The 20,811-nt window shown below is 41.3% G+C and overlaps 1 protein-coding gene across 6 annotated transcripts in view; it reads right to left on the bottom strand.

The window, feature by feature from the left end:
- The window catches only part of szt2 (SZT2 subunit of KICSTOR complex), a 161,174-nt gene that overhangs the window by 21,997 nt on the left and 118,366 nt on the right, over positions 1 to 20,811 (bottom strand). For all 6 annotated transcript variants that reach the window (XM_028586980.1, XM_028586986.1, XM_028586981.1 and 3 more), the window contains 6 exons: positions 19,083 to 19,268; positions 8,813 to 9,068; positions 8,616 to 8,695; positions 7,186 to 7,311; positions 4,105 to 4,307; positions 3,346 to 3,442 (listed from right to left, as the gene is read on the bottom strand). In XM_028586980.1, the coding sequence (XP_028442781.1) occupies positions 3,346 to 3,442; positions 4,105 to 4,307; positions 7,186 to 7,311; positions 8,616 to 8,695; positions 8,813 to 9,068; positions 19,083 to 19,268 (948 nt within the window). The remainder of the gene's footprint in view (positions 1 to 3,345; positions 3,443 to 4,104; positions 4,308 to 7,185; positions 7,312 to 8,615; positions 8,696 to 8,812; positions 9,069 to 19,082; positions 19,269 to 20,811) is intronic.

Genomic DNA, 20,811 nt, shown 5'->3' with positions numbered 1-20,811 from the left:
GTGTCGCAAACAGAGGCTGCATGCACGACCACGGCTTAGAGCAAATTCATATTTTCTGCTCTTCGCCAAATACCAATAAAATAAGTCACCGGTCATCCCTTGTCAAAATTGTGTCCCAAAAAAGGGCAAGTAACCTCTAATCCAAGCCACCTCTCAATGATGTAAGCAGCAATGAAAAGGTTACCACTACCTGACAGAAAAATGCACTGTTTTTCCTGAACGCCCAGCAGGTATTTGAGCACTGCACTCTTTCTTCATTATTACAACACCACACACATTCTGTCACTATTAATATTGTCTTCGGAAGCATACAGTGCTGCTCATGAGTTTAGGAACCCATGCTAAAGTTGACTAAAAAGAGGAATGAAAAAAATCATCTATTGGAAATTGATCTTAATGCCTTAATTAAAAAAATGAGAAAAAATCCAACCTTTAAGGACACCAATTTTCTTTGTGAATAAATAATGTATCGTAAATAAATAAATGTTCTTCCTTAAAATACATGTGTAATGTACATATGTTAAATTCCCATAGAGGCGGGCAGATTTTTATTTTTAAAGACCAGTTATTTCATGGATCCAGGATACTATGCATCCTGATAAAGTTCCCTTGGCCTTTGGAATTAAAATAGCCCCACATCATCACATACCCTTCACCATACCTAGAGATTGGAATGGGGTACTTTCCATAAAATCATCTCTCAATGCAAACGAACCAGCTATTAGGCTAACCACTAATAAAACCATGCCAATCTCTAGGTATGGTGAAGGGTAAGTGATGATGTGGGGCTATTTTAATTCCAAAGGCCAAGGGAACTTTATCAGGATGCATAGTATACTGGATCCATGAAAAAACTAAATAAAAATCTGCCTGCCTCTATGGGAATTTAACATAGGGGTGTGTATACTTATGCCCCCTGTATTTTAAGGAAGAAACATTTATTTATTTACGATACATTATTTATTCACAAAGAAAATTGGTGTCCGTCAAGGTTGGATTTTTCCTAATATTTTTTTATTAAGGTGTAGACACATATAGCTGACAGCCGATCGTTGACAGAAAACCCCGTCGATATGATCAGTTGCGTCCCCGAGGTCCAAAAAACTGCCACAGAACAGACCAAAAAGACGAGAGGTAATACATCTCTATAACAGCAGGCGGCGCTAATCTGTAATGTCGCCCAAGAAATGAAAACCGGCAGCTGATTGGACGAACGCGTCACACGGGTTTGTTTTCTCCGGAAATTCAGACCTGGACTGTCATGGCGGCCGTTCAGAATACGATCTCATATTGTACTAAAATAGTTCACTGAAACGTGTTTCTGAAAACATTTTAAGCGAGAAATAGGCCATGCAGTTGCTGAATCTGTCTTCATTTCAGCTCAACAAAGGTCAGTTTAAAAGATTTTCATCAGATTTTGAGAGACTCTAGTCTCCTCATTCCGGTCATTATTTCCGGGTGAGTCCCGACGGCCCTGCCGCCGGCCGAACATGTCAGGTCGGCCAAAATGAAGGCCGACAGCGCCCCAGACGGACGACGGCACGGGACACACCGAACAGATTTGAGTCACTGACCTCGCCAGACAGTCCCACAATGTGTCCAGGGCCTTAAGGCATTAAGATCAATTTCCAAAAGATGCTTTTTTTTATTCAACTTTAGCATGGGTTCCTAAACTCATGAGCAGCAGTGTATATATGGGTTACTGGAAAAAATCCAGAAAAATATGAAAATATATACCGCGAACAGCAATGTACCAGTTTCTAATGCTCTACTTATAACTATACAAGTCTAGTATACCTATTACAACAAGTCTTCACTTGATCTCCACTGCGCAGCTTTGGGCTTTGACTCAGTTCCTATGGTGACTGTTATGATCTGCCTCACCACAACTGTGTCAGCACTTTATTCGGAGCCAGTGCCTGATTTAAAAAAGATGGAGATATGCTTCACAGTTGTCAGATTTGGTATTTGGTGTTAGATATTCCCACTGTGGACTGGGTTTACGTTTAAGGTTGTGCATGTAGTAACAGTGTTTAACTTAAAGATCCCCTCCACTCAAAAATGTGTTTTTCTTATGTTTATGTCCCCTAAAATTTCTGATCTTGACTATACAGTCAGTCTGGGTCTGACTGCGAAGCATCTTGTCTGAACAGCGTGTGCGCCCAAGGAGAGCGGGCAGCTTTGGGTGCTGTCCGCCCCCTGTCGGAACCCGGCACGAGGCTCAAACGTGTATGGCTGAGTCCAATGTTTTTTTAGCCATCTTGATGCACACTGTTCTTTCACCGGTCAACACAGCACAAGCAGCAGTGTTAGACGGGGCGGGAGGCCAGATCCAGAATTTCTTAATGAGGGAGTGTTTAACAAAACATTCATCATTCAATAGTATTTTTACATACTTTAAAATGTGTCAGGAGGGGGGTTCAAACTCCCACTACTATTACTACTAATTCCAGTTTCTTTATATTAAAGTGCCCATATTATGAAAAAAACACTTTTTCTGGGATTTGGGGTGTTCTTTTGTGTCTCTGGTGCTTCCACACACATACAAACTTTGAAAAAAATCCATCCATGCAGTTTTGAGCGAGATACAGTTTCTGAATGTGTCCTTCCTTCAGTCTCCTAGTGAGCTGTTCAAAATCGGCTCGGACTGTGACGTCACAGTCCGAGCCGATTTTGAATGAGCTGGCTAACCACAACCGTTAGCTCGTAGCGTTAGCATGCTACGTCGTTCTCAATAGCAAATCACTGCTACAACACACACAAGTTCACCATAATCTACAAAAGAACTACTTACATGTGCACCCTCATTTAGAAGTCTCCCAGGTAATCCTGCCTTGTAACTGACCAAAGTTGGAGAAACAGACTCTCTTTTACTGTCTCTAGAGTTAGCTAGCTGACATGATCTACATCTGAGCTACTGAGCATGTGCGAGTGCAATCAAAGATAGTACAGAAGAAGAAGATGAAAAGAGGTCTCACTCTGTAGCTAAAACAGAAACAAGGTGAAAAGAGGATCTGCAGCAGTGAGAGAGAGCTGTGCAGTACATATGGTGTTTTTTGAAAATTAAACCATGTAAACCTATTCTGGTACAACCTTAAAATACAGTTATGAACCTGAAAATGAGCATAATATGGGCGCTTTAAGAAACTGAATGCAGTTCACGTATAAGCTTCAAGAAGGGAGTGAATGAAAACTAGAAATAAAATCTTACAAGGAACAAACGGAGGAACTGTTTTTACGCACACATTTGAAATTATAGGGGCCATCGTTACAATAACAACCTGGCTCAATACCCAAGATTGTGTGTGTGTCTGTGTTTGGGGAATAAGATTGGTGAACACTAACCTTAGGGCTGTCCTCACTCTTCTGCTTTACATAAGAAAAAGACATCCTCCCTTCCGATGACATAGAGCTCAGCATGGCAGCACGAGCCCGGGCAATGCTGCAAGAGATGGGGGAATTAAGACATAATTCAGAGAGAGTCACACGGTCGGAGCCTAGAAAGTGACAGGCAGGACAGGCATCTGCTCTGCTCCCATCAGCCATGGGGCAGCAGTGCTGGGAGGTCAGAGGTCAGACAACAATAAAAAGACATATGATGACTAATGGCTGCTCACAATGGAGGAAGAGAAAAGACTAAGAGAATAATAGAGAGGCCGACATGTTTAACTTTCACACAATAAATTAGCAGCCACATAAGGAAAAACACTTTGCGATACTGTGCAACACATTTACTAATGGAATGATCAGGTAGTTGATATATTTCAAAACAGCAAACCAAAAGCTTGGGCTGTAAAAACAGTGGAATACTTCCATGTACTTTAATCTACTGCCATCAAGATTTGATATGCATGATGTGTGCTCTTTTGTGGAGTATTGAGAGATGGTTTGACACGCATTCGAGCCCACTTTGATTGACAGTGCTCCACAGGAGCATGGAATTACATTAAACATAAGGCGTTAAGAAAACATTAAAATTGAGTTTCAAAGACAATACGGGCAAAACGTGATAACAAACTAATAAATAGTTAAAGATTAGAAAGAAATTGTTTGAAGGGAAAGCCTCAAATATGCAAAAAAGAAGCAATTTTTGCAGAAACAGACCTGCGAGCTGGAGACTGAGGTCGGACCTGGACAAGAATGAAGCCCATGCTCTGCAGGTACTGGACATACTGCTGGAGGAAGTTGCTAGAAATCTCAAGCAGCCAGGGTTCTTCCTTCAGCCGGCTGGGCAGCATGTCAGCTGAGTCGGTGCTGTAGCTGCGGTCCCGACCGGACGCTGTGGAGTCGCTGGAGCGATGGCGTTTCTGGCACAGAGAAGAGTAGACATCATTTGAAGACAAGTATTTTATGACTGGAAAGAGGGTCTTTTCATAAAACTGGACTGTCTATGCAGTAAAATGGCACCAATATTCTTTTAAATTGGAGCTACACTGCCAGAGAAAACAGAAACAGGGAATGTGGTACCTGTGGTATCGCTCAAAAGGTAAAAAACTTGACCAGAATGCACTGCGCCGCACTTAACCTACGTTTTCGCAATACAGGAAACAGTATGATAGCCACTGCCAAACAGTGCACTGAAATATGTTTAGGAAAACATTTGAGGTGAGAACATTAGTAAGTAACCGTAACAGAGTCTTGGTTTATATTTGATCAACACTGTCTAGTTTCACAGTTTAATCGGAGTTTGGTCTGAGTTTGACCGGTCTGCTCCTATACTCTTTGTGTCCAAATGCAGAAGTACAATCTATAGTTGGAGCAACAGCCCTCAAAGCCAGCGGCAAGATGGAGGGAAGTTTACCATGGTTCATTTACCATACCTGCAAACTCAGGGCTGAAAAAGGTGACACCAATGGAAGTCTTTTATTGTGAAGCAGCAGCAGTAGGAGCTGGAAAATGTTCAGTTTGCATCAGCTGTAACTGAACACAGCTCCAATACGAGTGTAGGCGATCGGCAATGAGATCCAGTTGACTTTGAAGATACTTTTAAAACAGAGCTTTTCCCTCTAGTCACTAGAGAGAAATGTTTGTGATTCTTCTGGACATTATTGCATATCTTCTTTTTTTCAACTACTGATGTAGTTTGTTTGACTAAATCAGGCTGTGACCTTAAATGGACTGAACCCTCCAGTCACATTAGCTACAAAAGACAGTGACACGCACTCGCTTGATGGGCGTTCCTGGGCATGCCAAGCCTACTCCTGGTTGTTTAGCAAATGTAAACAGAAATTCTCTGGTGCTACCTTCAAGCACGTCCCCTCTGTTTACTGTGTGGATAGACCCATAGATATACGTATGAATGTACGAATCTAAGGTTAGATTGTACAGGACCGGGAATGTGGACACCACTAAAATAAGTTTTTCCTCCATTTTCTCACAGCTTTTCGGAACTAAAGTTTGATGGATTCGTTTCTGTGAACATTTGACATGGTGACGCTTCTGTATTGATAATAGCATGCTATTGCCTAGTACCTGCAAGAGTCTCATAAGTCACTTCAGAGGCATTGTCAAGTCACAAGAACAATGTTTTTGGATTTAAAAGTATTTATTTCTCGTTAGGGGTAACAAAATATATGAGATAAAATGCCCAAAATATCAGATATATACAGAAATATGATGACCTGAAGCGTTTCCGCTGTCTTGAATGATTTTCTTCGACTCGATCAACCCACGTACATATGTCACGCTGCCTTCACTCCGATTGGCAGTCGCTTTGTGGGCGCCCGGATAGCTCAGTTGGTAGAGCAGGCGCACATATATGGGGTTTACTTCTCGACGCAGCGGGCCCGGGTTTGACTCTACCCTGCGGCCCTTAGCTGACTGTCATTCCTCCCTCTCTCTCCCCTTTCATTTATTCAGCTGTCCTGTCAATAAAGGCCTAAAATTGCCCAAAAAATAATCTTTAAAAAAAAAAAAAAAAATAGAGAATAGTCTATTTTGGCGCCGCCTTACTCATGGTAGCAGCAAGCTCGTTGCTGGCAAAGGGCCACTCCCATTGCAAATGAATGGCAGCAATTAAAACACCTTTGATTAACTAGGGCAATATTTTGTGAAATAAAGTGATTTAACACAAGGCTCACAACCTAGAGAGCTTCAATACACTATAGCAGAGACATAAATACATGTCATGACATGCTGCTCATCATTTGAAGAAAAAGTCCGTTCTGTCAATAACTTTACATCTAAAACTCTAAACTAACTTGAACTAAGGTTATGTGATGCTAGCTAGTTTTACTTCAGTTGGCTAACTGATCCAAAAAATGCCGACGTAGGTGACTAGGCCAGCTAGAAGGCTCCGGCCTGTCAAAGAATACTAACAGGGGCAAACTCAAAATTTGATAATCTAAAGACTATGACAATCGACAACATTGTCCCTATTTACCTAAACAGCAGAGGGATTCCCTGGAAATTCTGAAGGCCTAAGATTAGATTTTTCACCTGGAGACAAAACAGGGGGGATATCTGATTGGATTAAAGCTCTAATTTATGAAATGCACTGGAAGATGCACAAACGAGAGAGAGAGTAGCAATTAAACAGACTCATGGGAATGATGAAATAAATAAATATTTATACATTTTAATATATATATAAAATTATACAGATATAATTTTCTGATTGTGACAATCTCTTGGCCAGCAGAGAAGGCCTTGTTGGCCCTGACGGCCCAAAAAAAAAAGGGCACCCGGGCCCCTCTGCTGCCACTACAACCTGGACGCAGATGAGCAGCAGAAAACGGAATATATTTCAATGTATTTTTGTGAGAAAAAAAAAAGCATTAAAATGAGTTTTAGGTACAGTATATTCAAATAACACAATGACCATTTTCCTCCCATAGAAAACGTTATGGATGAGCTCATTAAAATGGCATTTATAATTAACTACATAAGGCAGAGATTTTCAACAGGGGGTCCTCGGAGTTACTGCGCGGGGGCAGCCAAATAATCTTGTGTGTGCCAGTGTTAGCCAAAAGTCTAATTGGTCAGATGTTAAATTCTTCTTTAAACAACATATGGTTCAAACATAGACGAGGCTCAATGCACAACTGTCTGTCAACTTCTAATATAGTTTGTGTTTCTAGTGAATAGCGGTATGTAAAAAGTCACTGATGCATCTATAGACAGCAGTTAATCAAGACACAATCTCCTCTTCCTGTCACTTTCCTTTCAGTCAGACAGCAAACATACCTTGGCTGGAGGCTGAACAATCTGTTCTTCTTGGATCTGCTTGCGGAAGACGGGGTCAAAGAGGAGAGGGGTGGCACAGTAGTGGACAAGCCTGGACGACTGCTTCAGAGTCTCTAAATCTGTCCCCTGTTGAGACAGCCAATGTTATGATTAGATGGTTGACATTGTCGAGGGTAAACTGAGAGAAGTAGGATGATTAGGATACACAAGACTACAACAACTTTGTGTTTAAGAATAAAGCTGACAGGACTGTATATTGTAGCTTGTAGTCAGTGAGCAGTGTTTACAGGCAGCTGCAACATCAAAGATTACATGGAGTACAAAAATCAGATCCAAACCGGACTATGATGCAGTCAGTTCACATATAATAGTTAATTTAGTTCATCCAACTAAAACCAATTGCCAGTCCAAATGGCTGTGGGCCCGGTCAGGCTGCAGAACTCCTCTTGGATGTGCTAGAGTAAGAGTGCTCTGTGGGTGTCTGCTGCAATAGCAAATTCGTAAATGTAATGCCACCATGTAATCTCTCTAGAGATGTCACTGTAGAAGACAGAAACCTTTTTAATTAAACCGCATATTCCCCCCCTTTGAAACAAGGCAATACTAAATAATTTCCCAGAGGAATGAACTGTGATTGGGGCTCCTTAAATATATGCTCAAAGGCTGAGTGTCACAAAACTCTGGCTCAATGAGTCCAAATCTAAGGTCCTTTTATTCGTCCGTCCGTCCGTCTGTCCCCCCCCCCAAACTTGACCCATGACTAGAAAAATCATCTTGGGAACCGGTCCATCCAACGTTGAGTACTCTGCCCGCAATGTGGGTGTGAGTTTTGACTCTGAGCTTTGTTTTGACTTACAAATCACAAAAGGTTGTACAATCATGCTTTCTCTAACTTAGAAATATTGCAAAAATTTGAATTTTGTTAACATAAAGCGGACCATGAAAAAGTAATCCATGATTTCATCTTGTCACAGATTGCTTATTGTAATTCCCTGTATTTGGCGCTCAGCCAAAAGGCCATCTCCCGTCTCCAGACTTTTAACAAATTCATAAGGGACAAGATCATACCACTCCCATCCAAGCAACACTACGGTGGCTACCTGTAATTGATTTCAAACTTTGACTTATTAGCCCTAACTGGGCTTGCTCCTTCACAGATTTACTTGTGCCCTACAAACCTAGCCACTGTCTGCGCTCCTCTGGTAGGACCCTCCTAACTGTTCCCACAGCCCGCCTCGTTACGTGTAAGATACTAATGGGATTTGATCGGTTCACGCTGCCGTTAAAAAGAAACATTTACCCTGTATATGAGGGGAATAAATACGATTTTTACCAGGTGCACCCTTCAACTATTACATTACCGTCTTTAAGTTACAAATATTTAGTTATGTTTGCATGTGGCTCTCAGAATTATGACTTGGGGTACTTACTGAAATGGGCATGTTGGACTGTGCTGACCTCTGCTGCCAAGTCACAAACAGGTTCTCGATCTTCATCTGTTTCTCCAGTTCTGTCGACACAAAGACAAAGCCATGACCCTTCCTGTCCAGCGTGGCGTTTGATGAGCTCATTGGGCAAAAATGCTATTATTATTATTATTATTATTATTAGTAACAGCAGTATTAACCCCTCCGCTCCGTAGCTTTGATCTCCAAGAGCTGGCCGCCATGTCGGGCCACTGCATCCCCCTCCATCAAGGGTCGGATGGTGCACACGTCCCTCAGAGCCTCGTCGAAGGGAAGCAGCTCGGAGGGGAAGTGGAGCGGAGCGAGGCTTCGGCCAGAGCTACCCAGCCTGCCCTGCTCTTTACTGGCCAAAGGGGGGACTGCGCTACGCAGCAACGCATCCGGCTCCATGGAGGGGCTTAGGAACGGGTTGGGATCCTGGAAAAGACAGATTGAGAGTAAGAACAATAGAAGCAATGGGTCAAAAAAGAAATGACATCAGTTGAATGGTTAGACAATACCTGCTTAAAAAAAAAAGGAAAGGATTGGTACTTCTAAATGACAATGCTCCAGGTGTAAAAAAACAATCATACTATCAATATTGAATGTAAGAATATCTTTTTTTTTCATTTGAACATGAGAATTGGAAAATTGAATTAATTGGCAACGTATTGATTTTATCTGGCAAATGTTACTGATATGAATACAAAACAATAAATGTTTCCCCCAATTTCACTGCTTTTTTCTAGGAATATAAGTCTCTCAAACTTATAGACTCAAAAAAGTAACAAAATGGTCATATTGTACTCTGAACTTAATAAAGAATAATGTATTCATTATTAATTTTGTCTCATTGTAATTTTATATTGTTTAATTATACCCCTCTACATTGTTTTCGGTTATTAACACTATTTTTTATTTGTTTAAAATCATATTATTGTTCCTCTGGAGCATTATTTTGAGTATGTGTCTGAAATGAAATATATTTCAATGTATTTTTGTGAGAAAAAAATAAAAAATCATCCAATGAGTTTTAGGTATATTCAAATAACACAATGACCATTTTCCTCCCACTGAAAACATTATGGATGAGCTCGAATGGCGTATGCATCAATGTCTGCATGGTCAGCTTCAACACTCGCATGCTACAGAGCCCAGCTCACGGTCACGACCATTGGCTTTTTATATAATATATTCACTGCACTGTATATCGGTGTTGATGAGTATTTTTATTATTATTGGAAATGTACAATTCCAGAGCATAGTTGGTGTGCCCTGGTTGCTGTTAAGAGGAACTTTTGGGTGAGTTTGTTCAGCGGAGCATGTGAGGGCGCAGATGCCCCAGTGTGGCTGCAGGGTCAAACTGTGCACTGGTGCTCCCTCTGCTTCTCATCAGGACCATGACAGATGAAGCTCCGTTCAGGCAAATTTTCTGCTGCTCTGACTCTGCCTTCTGTCCGCACTTATTAGTAATGCGGCGATGAAGAGTTGGGCCATTGGAGGGAAAGAAAAAGTTTGGTTCTTTCTATTCTTTGAGCTTGTTTTGTAATTGGCCAGAGGGGGGTGAGGGGGGCAAAAAGGGCATTTGGTGCAATGCCCTTTTTGCCCAATGCTGCAGCCAGGTCTACACAATGCTGGAACAACACTGAACGTGACATTTTGTATTTTTTTTAACCTTTCTTCATTTAAATTCAACAGTGTCTCGTGCTTTATGTCAATGTAACCATGGCCAGATTGACCTGCTAGTGGGGTCCTAGGGCAAAAATGAACTGCTGGGCCCTATTTACCCATCCACCCCCCTCCCTCCCTCCCACTCTGTGCATTCTGCATGTTGTTCATATGCTGCAAAAGGTTTTCTGTGTGTTAATCTGATTAAACGCAAATTTATTTAGGAATAAGAATCATGTAATCACTCGTTGCTTTTGCAATTTGCGCTGCTGCTCGTACATGAAACACAGGTTGGGCTCGGAGATTCTGTCCACCTAGACCTACCACCTGCTCTTAGCTGATCTTATTATTTATTTGCTTTCAGATGGGCACGTTACCAAATCAATTACCACAGACCACTTGACACACATGCTTCCCAGACCCACTCTGCCTGGTTGCTAATTCATCCATGTTTAACACTCAAATTCAAAATTCCCCAACGTTCAGCGCTGTTGTTTATAGCAGCTGTCTTGCAACACTTTGGGGCTCAATCCTTGTTGTCCCAATAAGACTGATATTAAGGCCTAACAAAAAGAAGTGTTTGGTTCCGGTTTCCGACCGACACTGTCAATTTATGTGCGACCCAAATTTATTTTATGAGCTTGGAGGAGAAATGATACAAATTAAATAAATACACAAATAAAAAGTTTGAGGCAAACTATAATTGCAAGATGCAAGATGCCTGTTGTCCTCCAGCGATGCTGGAAGAGGACCCGATGTCGCCGCAGCGGCACTTAACGTTGCCTTGTCCAGTTTTACGGCAGCAGCAGCGTGAGGACGGCGCGTTCAAGTGGCCACGGCGGCCAGCTACAGCGCTACTGTGCCGCCGGGGAGCTTCAACGCGTTAAACAGGGCAGATGAAACCACTCATGAACTATATGTTGTGTTTAATGTCGTTCAAGAGGATGGCAACGTAGCAAGCAAACACGATCAAATGAAAGGTAAACACCCTTTTTGCTCTAACATTACAGCAAGTCCCTGTGGCTCAATGGAGGTGGCTAACAGCAGTCAAGCTAATGAAAACTTCACAACACAATTTATTTGGATACAAATGTTGCTCGCTCACACACACACACACACACACACACACACACACACACACACACACACACACACACACACACACACACACACACACACACACACACACACACACACACACACACACACACACACACACACACACACACAAAATCGTTGGACTGCATTACATTCCTTAGACTGATAACTGATGCATTCATCCCATTCTCCCTTTTTTATATTATTATTTATGTATTTATTGTATTGATGATGTACTGTATGTGGTGGAATGTGCTGCTCTTTGTGTCACTGAATTGCCCCCCTGGGGATGAATAAAGTGATTTGAATTGAATTATGGAAGATAGACGGGACACACACACACACGCGCCTGATTAGAAACGATACAGATTATATGTTATTTACCGCCGCTGGCGCAGATGGACTAACGCTACACTCGTTACTGTAAGTAGCCTACAATAAACCCTCCATGATTAAAAAGGCAATACTTATCAATACCCACCTACCTGTTCTACAGGCATAAACATGTAGAAACCGATATTTCAGTCTGCACTGTCCACCGCGCTGTGCAAACAGCTCTACTCTGCAAACACAGCTCTACTCTGCAAATAGCGACTTTTTACAAACAAGCTAAAATGACAGATGTCAGTTTGTAGTCTAACTGTTTATCTTAGTTTGCAAGGAATCTTGAATTTTGGACAAACTCTTGTAAACTTAGCTGCTGTCTAAACGAACCACCCTCTCCGCTGGAGCGGTAAACCTGTGGATGTATAAGACCAAAACATATACATGTGGCTACTTAATATGCACGTGAATGATGCCTCACAATGTTTTCAATTTACTAAGCGACAACTGTACATGTAGTAACAGGTAGGCTATGTTATGAAAAAATAGAGTAAATAATTCTATTGACCCATGACCTCAACTGACAACCAACCACAACCAAAAAATATTTTTTTTTATGCCTAACTGACACTGTTATTAATTGAATTATTATATTTAATGGAACAAAGTTCAGTTTTTCCATTACAGCTCAAAGTCACTGTAAGTTAAACTGAACAGTAAATGTTTATCTGCAGAAATGCATCTTATACAATTCTGGCAGAACAGAACAGTTGATGCAACTGCAATGATTGTGACAGTATAACATTATATTATAGATTACCTATCCTAATTTGATGTGTTATTTAAAATTATGTAATATCCTGGGTAAAGCAGCAGTATATCTCTGCCACCTGCCAGTTTTAATGGATTTTTTTTTTTAGAAAACAGTGGAAGCCTATTACTTCCTGAGATAAGGAAAACCTGTAGCTCGGTGGCCTTAATAGTGATGGAAAACATTGACGTCAACAGCAGTTGTTGAGGAAGGGAAAACTGTTACTGATGTGCTTCTCTGGGTTTTCCCAGCATGTTCCAAGACTGGACTCCGCAACCTTTTAGTCACCCAATTCTCAATACATCTCGGGCCTACTGTCAAGACTCCAAATGTCTCCCCCAAAAAGTCTACGCAGTTGGAGAAACTTCCCTTTTTTTCCCCCTTATGTATATATGCAAGTGCTCTCATGGTCTTTTACACTACGTCAGGCTCTCTAGCTTCTGACCAGTGGCTGTGGAAATGAAAATCACTGGGCTCAAAGTTGTAATTGGAGTCTTTCTGCACCACTGTCCTCTTACTCACCAGTGGGAACAGTGAGGTTGATATGACAGCTGACTCGTGATGTGAGGGGGGAGGAGAGCAGAAGTAAAAGTGTGAAGGAAGACAGGTTGTTAAATATGCTTAGCAAACAGTTTTTGTCACTGGAAGCACATCTCAAAAGCTACAGACTGTGAAAGCCTCCCTGCTCAGACCGCTCTATGCCAGAGCTGAGCATAAATAATCCAAGAGGATATATGGAAACTGACAAGGACTAAATTGCACCGAGGTGGTAAAGTATTTCATTTTGAAAAACAAGGCCGTTGATGTGTCAGGGTTGTATTTCCAGGACATGATCAACACAAGATGGCAGGGAATACAGAGGGGGTGATAATCAAGAATAAAAATGCTTGGTCACATGGCTGAGAAATCTTGTTTGGGTTTGTGCCGCAGAGTCCATCAGTCGCATATTGATCTGCAGCTTCATATTTAATACAGGAGGTCCAGCAGTTGTGCTGAGATAATCAAAACGGAAAACAAGCCTGAATAAAGCAGCAACCAGCTCTGATGGAGCTGCAGGTAGCAGAACTATGGGAGGGAATTCAGTGACAGCCTCTGCCTGTCAGCATTAATAGTGAATGTCAACTGAACCTCCGTTCAATTTCCTAATAACTCACCATCTAGTGTAAGTTAAAAATTCCTATTAGGGCTGGGCGATATGGAGAAAATCAAAGATCCAGATATTTTTGACCAAATACCTCAATATCAATACCGCAACGATATTGTAGTTTTGACTATTTGTGCTTTCAAAAAATATTTACACAATGAGATTTTTGATAAATAATCATCTGTAATGTGGATATAATGACTAAGTGGGTAAAGGCAAAAAATAGAACCGTTACAACAGTTCAGAAAATGACATAAAAACCAGGAAAAGACAACAACTATGTCATATTACGATATCGCGATATCAAAAATCTAAGACAATATCTAGTCTCATATCACAATATCAATATAATATCGATAAATTGCCCAGCTCTAATTCCTATATTATCTAAATAGCAAGGCTGGTTGTCATTTTGTTTTGTGTGACCAAAGACAAATCACATTTTGAAGGAGCACAGATGCACCATGGGAACCCAGGTAAAACCAGATCTTCTGAGTTCTGTTCCAAATGTAAGAAAACCAAATGTAAAAGTCTCATTGACATTTGTAATGATAAACATTTCTAACTTTCACCTATCCATCCATCCATCCATCCATCTTCGTCCGCTTATCCGGTGTCGGGTCGCGGGGGGAGCAGCTCCAGCAGGGGACCCCAAACTTCCCTTTCCCGAGCAACATTAACCAGCTCCGACTGGGGGATCCTGAGGTGTTCCCAGGCCAGGTTGGAGATATAATCCCTCCACCTAGTCCTGGGTCTTCCCCGAGGCCTCCTCCCAGCTGGACGTGCCTGGAACACCTCCCTAGGGAGGCGCCCAGGGGGCATCCTTACCAGATGCCCGAACCATCTCAACTGGCTCCTTTCGACGCAAAGGAGCAGCGGCTCTACTCCGAGCTCCTCACGGATGACTGAGCTTCTCACCCTATCTCTAAGGGAGACACCAGCCACCCTCCTGAGGAAACCCATTTCGGCCGCTTGTACCCTGGATCTCGTTCTTTCGGTCATGACCCAGCCTTCATGACCATAGGTGAGGGTAGGAACGAAAACTGACCGGTAGATCGAGAGCTTTGCCTTCTGGCTCAGCTCTGTTTTCGTCACAACGGTGCGATAGATTGAATGCAATACCGCACCCGCTGCGCCAATTCTCCAACCAATCTCCCGCTCCATTGTCCCCTCACTCGCGAACAAAACCCCAAGGTACTTGAACTCCTTCACTTGGGGTAAGGACTCATTCCCTACCTGGAGAAGGCATTCCATCGGTTTCCTGCTTTCACGACCTAGATAATCACAAATGTAAATGGACCAAGTCCAGTTCCTTTCAGCTCCGATCCATATCCAAATTAAAGTCTTTCCTCTCCGGCCCAGAACTGCAAATAGTCATCCATGCCTTCATTTTCCTCACGGATCGACTACTGCAACTTCCTCTACTTCGGTATCACCCAGTCATCCATGTCCTGCCTGCAACTGTACAGTATGTCTGTAGTGATATCCTACAATATAAGTGATGGAATCTCAATGCGTCCTGGTGCATTCACATACTTAAGAGCTGTCCACTTGTGATCGGATCGCTCAGGACGAATCTCGATGCCAGGTGTGAATGGGACATTAGTCATCCCGCCATCAAACTACAAAGAGTTGATTGCACCTTTGCAGCCACGGCCCCTAAAGTTTGGACCAATCTCCCACTCTCTCTCTGATCAGCCCCTTCCCTAAGCTCATTTAAAACTCAACCCAAAACCTACCTTCAACAAGTAACAGTAAAACTATTAATGCATTCAAATGTTTACTTCAAGTGGAAAGGGAGGCATTATAGCAGCACAAAGTTGACTTAATGTCAACAAGGTGGAGCTTTCAACTCTAACATAATACTGGATAGTTTAAAGGTCCCATGGCAAGAAAATTTCACTTTATGAGGTATTTTAACATTAATATGAGTTCCCCCAGCCTGCCTATGGTCCCCCAGTGGCTAGAAATGGTGATAGGTGTAAACCGAGCTCTGGGTATCCTGCTCTGCTTTTGAGAAAATGAAAGCTCAGATGGGCCAATCTGGAATCTTCTCCTTATGAGGTCATAAGGAGCAAGGTTACCTCTCCTTTCTCTGCTTTGCACGCTCAGAGAATTTGGCCCGTCCATGAGAAAGTGGCAGTTGGTCACATCCACACCCTCCACCTTGCCCCCCCCCCTCTCTCCTCCTCAATAGCATTTAAAGCTACAGACAGAAATGGCACATACTAAGGAAAGCTCATTGTGGGACTGGCTCTAGTTGCTGTAATTCTGCACCATGGCTGAATTTCGGGAAAGAGACTTCAGATACAGTATTAGGGGACAGCATGTCATAGGACCTTTATTGATTAATGTATCATATTTTAATCCCAATATTTTGTGAGTAAAATCTGAATCTGCAACGTAAGTAAGCACTAACATTTCTCTGTCAGGTAAGTGTAGCAGTACAATGTTTTCCTCTGAAGTAGAAGTAAACAGTGAGTCAGATGTACACAATACGTGTAAGTTATTTTGAGGTACAATGAGTTAGAACAGCGGTCTTCAACGTTTTTTAAGAAAAAGGACCCCTTAACTGAAAGACAAACAGAGCATGGACCCCCTACTACATACAGTATATTGTTTAAAATGGCCTACACCAATTAACACCAATTAACCTGGGCCTACAATAATGCGTGGGCAGCCTAAAGCCTTTATACAGTACATTTTTAGTGCATCTTATTTTTCTTCTTATTCGTTTTATTGGCGGGCTATAATTCAACATTTAAGGTGCATGCTGCCACCTACTGTACCGGAGTGTGTAATATCATGACTTTTAACAACCATATTTTTAGTGCATAGAATACTAAGCTATTAAAATATTAATTGTTGGCATTTTCTAAATCACGTTTTGTTAAACATACATGTGGAACAGTGAATCCTTAACTGTATCTGTGGATGGCTACCTTACCTATCATCAGTGGTTTTGTTTTTTTCACAAATAGGCAAATTTAAATTTGCTAACAATATGTTGGATTCATGTTAATTACTTTTTAATTGCCCCTCTGGGACAAATATTTTAACTGAATTTATTTTAATTGAATGTAAAGACATTTTCTTTTTTCAAATCTTTCAATTGAATTGCCCCCTGCAGTGACATTGAGGACCCACTACAGGCCCTGGACACCCTGTTGAAGATCTCTGAGTTAGAATATAAACATATTATAGTATAATATAATAGTTTTCATATCTAAATATCGTAATAAATCTACAACTGTTTGGGGCCCTTTTCTTTGACGTCCCATTTGTGTGTTTGACTTATTTTTCTGAACTCTGATATTGGAAGCACACCATGGAAGGTCCCTAGATTTCAAGTACTCTAGCATCAGTGTCAGCACTAGAACATACACCATGAGAAGCACATGACACACAGGCTGGTAATGTACAGGTAGTGACAGCATCTCTTATGTTGTGGTCACAGGGATTCCTCCCCAGGATACAACAGCTGTATGAAGTGTGCCCCAGGACCTGCTACCTTCTGGAGCAGTGTGAATCCAGATGCTGTCCTGATTCCACCTCAACTAGGAGCTCCCGACCCCCGTTGTATGCAGGCATACTGACTGGCAGTAGAAAACAGAAGGCATTACGGATGCTTTTTAGCGACACATTTTAAGTGTGTCAGTATGTCTGTAAGAGCAGTCTAACGTGCTGTCTGTGAGGTAGCGAACACTGATAGGAGGAAATATTTATTTCATCCTAAAAGTCCTGCTAAGGTCCCCCTGTCTCATTTCATTTTACTGGGGACAGAAAAAGAAATAAATGGCTGCTTAGAGTTGGAACTTGTAAAAAAACTAAAAAGAATTCCAGTATATATTAATTCAAAGGAAAAAACACAGATACAAATACAATTTTCCATACTCACAATGGGCCTTGGGATGGGTTACTACGCATGACAGTAAGCATGATCGGTCCGTGTTACTGTCTGTGTTACTTTATTTCACAAAATATCTATGCAAATGCCTGAAATTCCTGAAATAACTGAACACTGAATTAGTTTTGACGCAGCGTTGTAAAATGCAGCAGATTTATGCTGGTGTATGTCATATTACACAGCTAAGTGGAAAGACGTGGAAAAGGAGTTTAGTGGAAAATATCCAATCCAGAGCATTATTGGAGACCAAGAAATATACCAAAGGATTAAAAATGATATGGATTCAATTACAACGTTTAACTGGAATTATGGTTCAAGAGTAATACAAAATTATAGGATAAAAGAAGAAACAAAAGTGCTTAAATGGGTAGCATTTGACAGTCATTTTAAACCAGCTGAATATGATAAAGGATTTAGACAGTGGGTAGACAAGGGAGTCACGGCATGGTGTACTTTACAGAAAGATGGGGAGCTGGAGAGTGAGACATGAAAGATAAATATGGTTTGGATATACTGTACATGAATTCTACAGGTACCTACAACTAAAAAATAAATCAAGATAGATCCCTCCATGGAAGTGAATGGTGTGATCCAAATTATAATTAATATAGACAAAAGAAAAAAGATTAGAATCATATCTGCTTTATATCAAAAATCGATGACAAATAAACATACAACTAAATATATAAAAGAAAAATGGGAGTTTAACACGAACATTTCGGATGATGATTGGCAAGACCTGTGGAAAACACGTCAGACAACCACCAATTCGCGGATATGGAGGGAGTTCTCTTCGGAAAAATATGATCCTTTTTTTATTATGCCCAATGTCTAGAGTAAGTATAAAAGCATAAATTTAACATGTTGGAGAGAGTGTGGAGTAAAGGATGCAGACCACTCACACATATTTTGGAAATGTCACAAAGTACTGAAGTTTTGGAGAATTGTACACAAAACTATAAAGATACTAAGGTACGATATTCCTATGAGCTACATGGTACTTGTACCTCTGTAATTTTAAATCTACCAAACAGAGATAGATATTTGGTTAAAATACTACTGATAGCTAGTAAGAAAGCTATAACAAGGAAATGGGGTAAGGTGGATCCTCCTTGTAAGGAAGAATGGATAGGTATAATAGAAGAAATCTATATGAAGAGAAACACCGTCTGAGACTACAACAAGCACAGCTTGAAGAAAAGTGGGAGAAATGGATAATATTCAGAACCAAAACCAGCGACGATGAATATGGACAGAAACAAATGATTTTGATGAAGAAACGAGGAGAAAAGATGAACTGCTAGAAATGTAACTCCCAAACAAATATTTTGTTTGTTTTTTTGTTTACTGCATTATTTTGATTGTGGATTGTCTGTGTGAGTTTTATAATAAAAATTGAAGTGAAAAAAAATAAAAATATGCAGCTGATTTAACGACAGCAGTTCTGTTGTTGACTTGCTTGACAATGCTCCACATTAGGACACATTTACATGTCTTTACCTGCTTGGAGTCCATTTCGTGGATGGGTGCGTCAGAGAAGCAGTAGTGATGGAAGAGGCCCATCTTCTGGTTGAGCAGGCAGTGGACAACATGGGCCCTCGCGTTCTGCCACTTCACGAGGCGGTCCAGCTCACGGTTCAGAGAGGCGCCCAGGTCCACAGACCAGTTATAGCTGTACAGAGTCACCTAAAGAATGATGGTAACCATGAGTCAAACAAACCCCCGAGATGCTTGCACGTCTACAAGACGTGGCCTGTAAACAGCAGAGCAGTGTAGGCATCGCATAACTGTTACGACTGCACCTCTAGCTTTTAAAGCTCAGCTAAGACAAGTGGTCAGAGGGTAGAAACTGTCCCCATTTAATAACTGATTAACACAACAGGAACTATGAGCAAACATCCTTTATACTAAAGAGCACATTTCAAACAGCAGCAATGGTATGAAACGGTACACACTTCCTGTCTCCTAAAGGGGCGTGGCCTCGTTTGAAAGTGTAGTGAACGTCGTGTGGATGCATGAAAAGTTGTATTTGTATAACTTATTAATATTTTCTTTTGCTAACATTAGATATGTACCCAGCTGAAGGACATATTTAGCATACCAAAGATTAATCATATAATAATTAACTAAATCATAAATACACTGAATTTAATAGTTTTGTTAGGGTGTTCACAAACGTAAACAAAAGCTTATCTGTGTTGCCAGATCTCGCGAAAGTTTGGTCCTGAGACAGAAACCTGCCGCTAGTCTCCTAAAGAGCCGTGGCCGTGGCCACGTGACACAGATACAGGAAACTACGCTGAGTTGGGGCATCTCGGTTCTAAATCGTCTCTGGTTTTGTAAGGGTCTTCGCAAACGTTAGCTGACGTTAGCTTATCTGTTGCCAGATCTGGCGAGAGTTTGGTCCTGAGACAGAAACAGGTGTCAAACAAAAGGTAATTTCCTCCTGATGTGTCCGTCTGAAAAATGACTTTTTAAGTGTCAGAATGTTCTGGAGATAATGCGGCCTGTGAAAAATGGCTCCAATATATACTTTGGTGACTATGGGGCAAAAGAATCAGTCATAATCTGTGTTCACTTTCACTTTTCCCGTTAGAATCAATACACTCAGGACCTGCCACTAGTCTCCTAAAGAGCCGTGGCGGGGCCCACATGACACTGATAGAGGAAACTACTCTGAGTTGGGGCGTCTCGGTTCTAAACAGTCTCTGCTATGAGTAAACCAGTGTTGTTCATCTACCCGCTGCTACTTGGCTTCTGCTCTTCAATATGGCTGTCCTCAATATGGGTCAAAAGAAGAAATCTCATAGACAGATGTGGCTGGACAAATAATTATCTGCATGCTAAAATACTACTGGAAGTAAGTGAGATATTTTTTTTTGATGAAGCAGCAGCCGTTAAATGCAAAAAAAGGACCAGTGAGGGGACGTGCACTTCTACATTTAAAGGGTAATTCCGGTTTTTAAACCTGGACCCTGTTTTTGCATTGGTGTCTAAGTGACTAAAACATCTTTGAAATTAGTCCAGTATTGAGTGAGAACGCTGTAACCTGCTGTCACGAACCGGGCTGCAATGTAACCCTATAGGACAAATGTTCATCGTCAGTTAGCGTCTACTAAAAGTTCTGTTTTTGCCGCTGACAGGCTCAGATTATTATTAAGTGTCTGACAACATTATGGAAAGGATCCGTACAGAGATAGACCTTTTTGTTAAATAGTAAAATCCTTTC

This window comes from Perca flavescens, chromosome 9 (genome assembly GCF_004354835.1).
Source record: "Perca flavescens isolate YP-PL-M2 chromosome 9, PFLA_1.0, whole genome shotgun sequence".
NCBI classification, from domain to species: Eukaryota; Metazoa; Chordata; class Actinopteri; order Perciformes; family Percidae; genus Perca; species Perca flavescens.
Note: the sequence above shows the minus strand (reverse complement) of the source record. Positions and strands in the feature narration are given on the sequence as shown.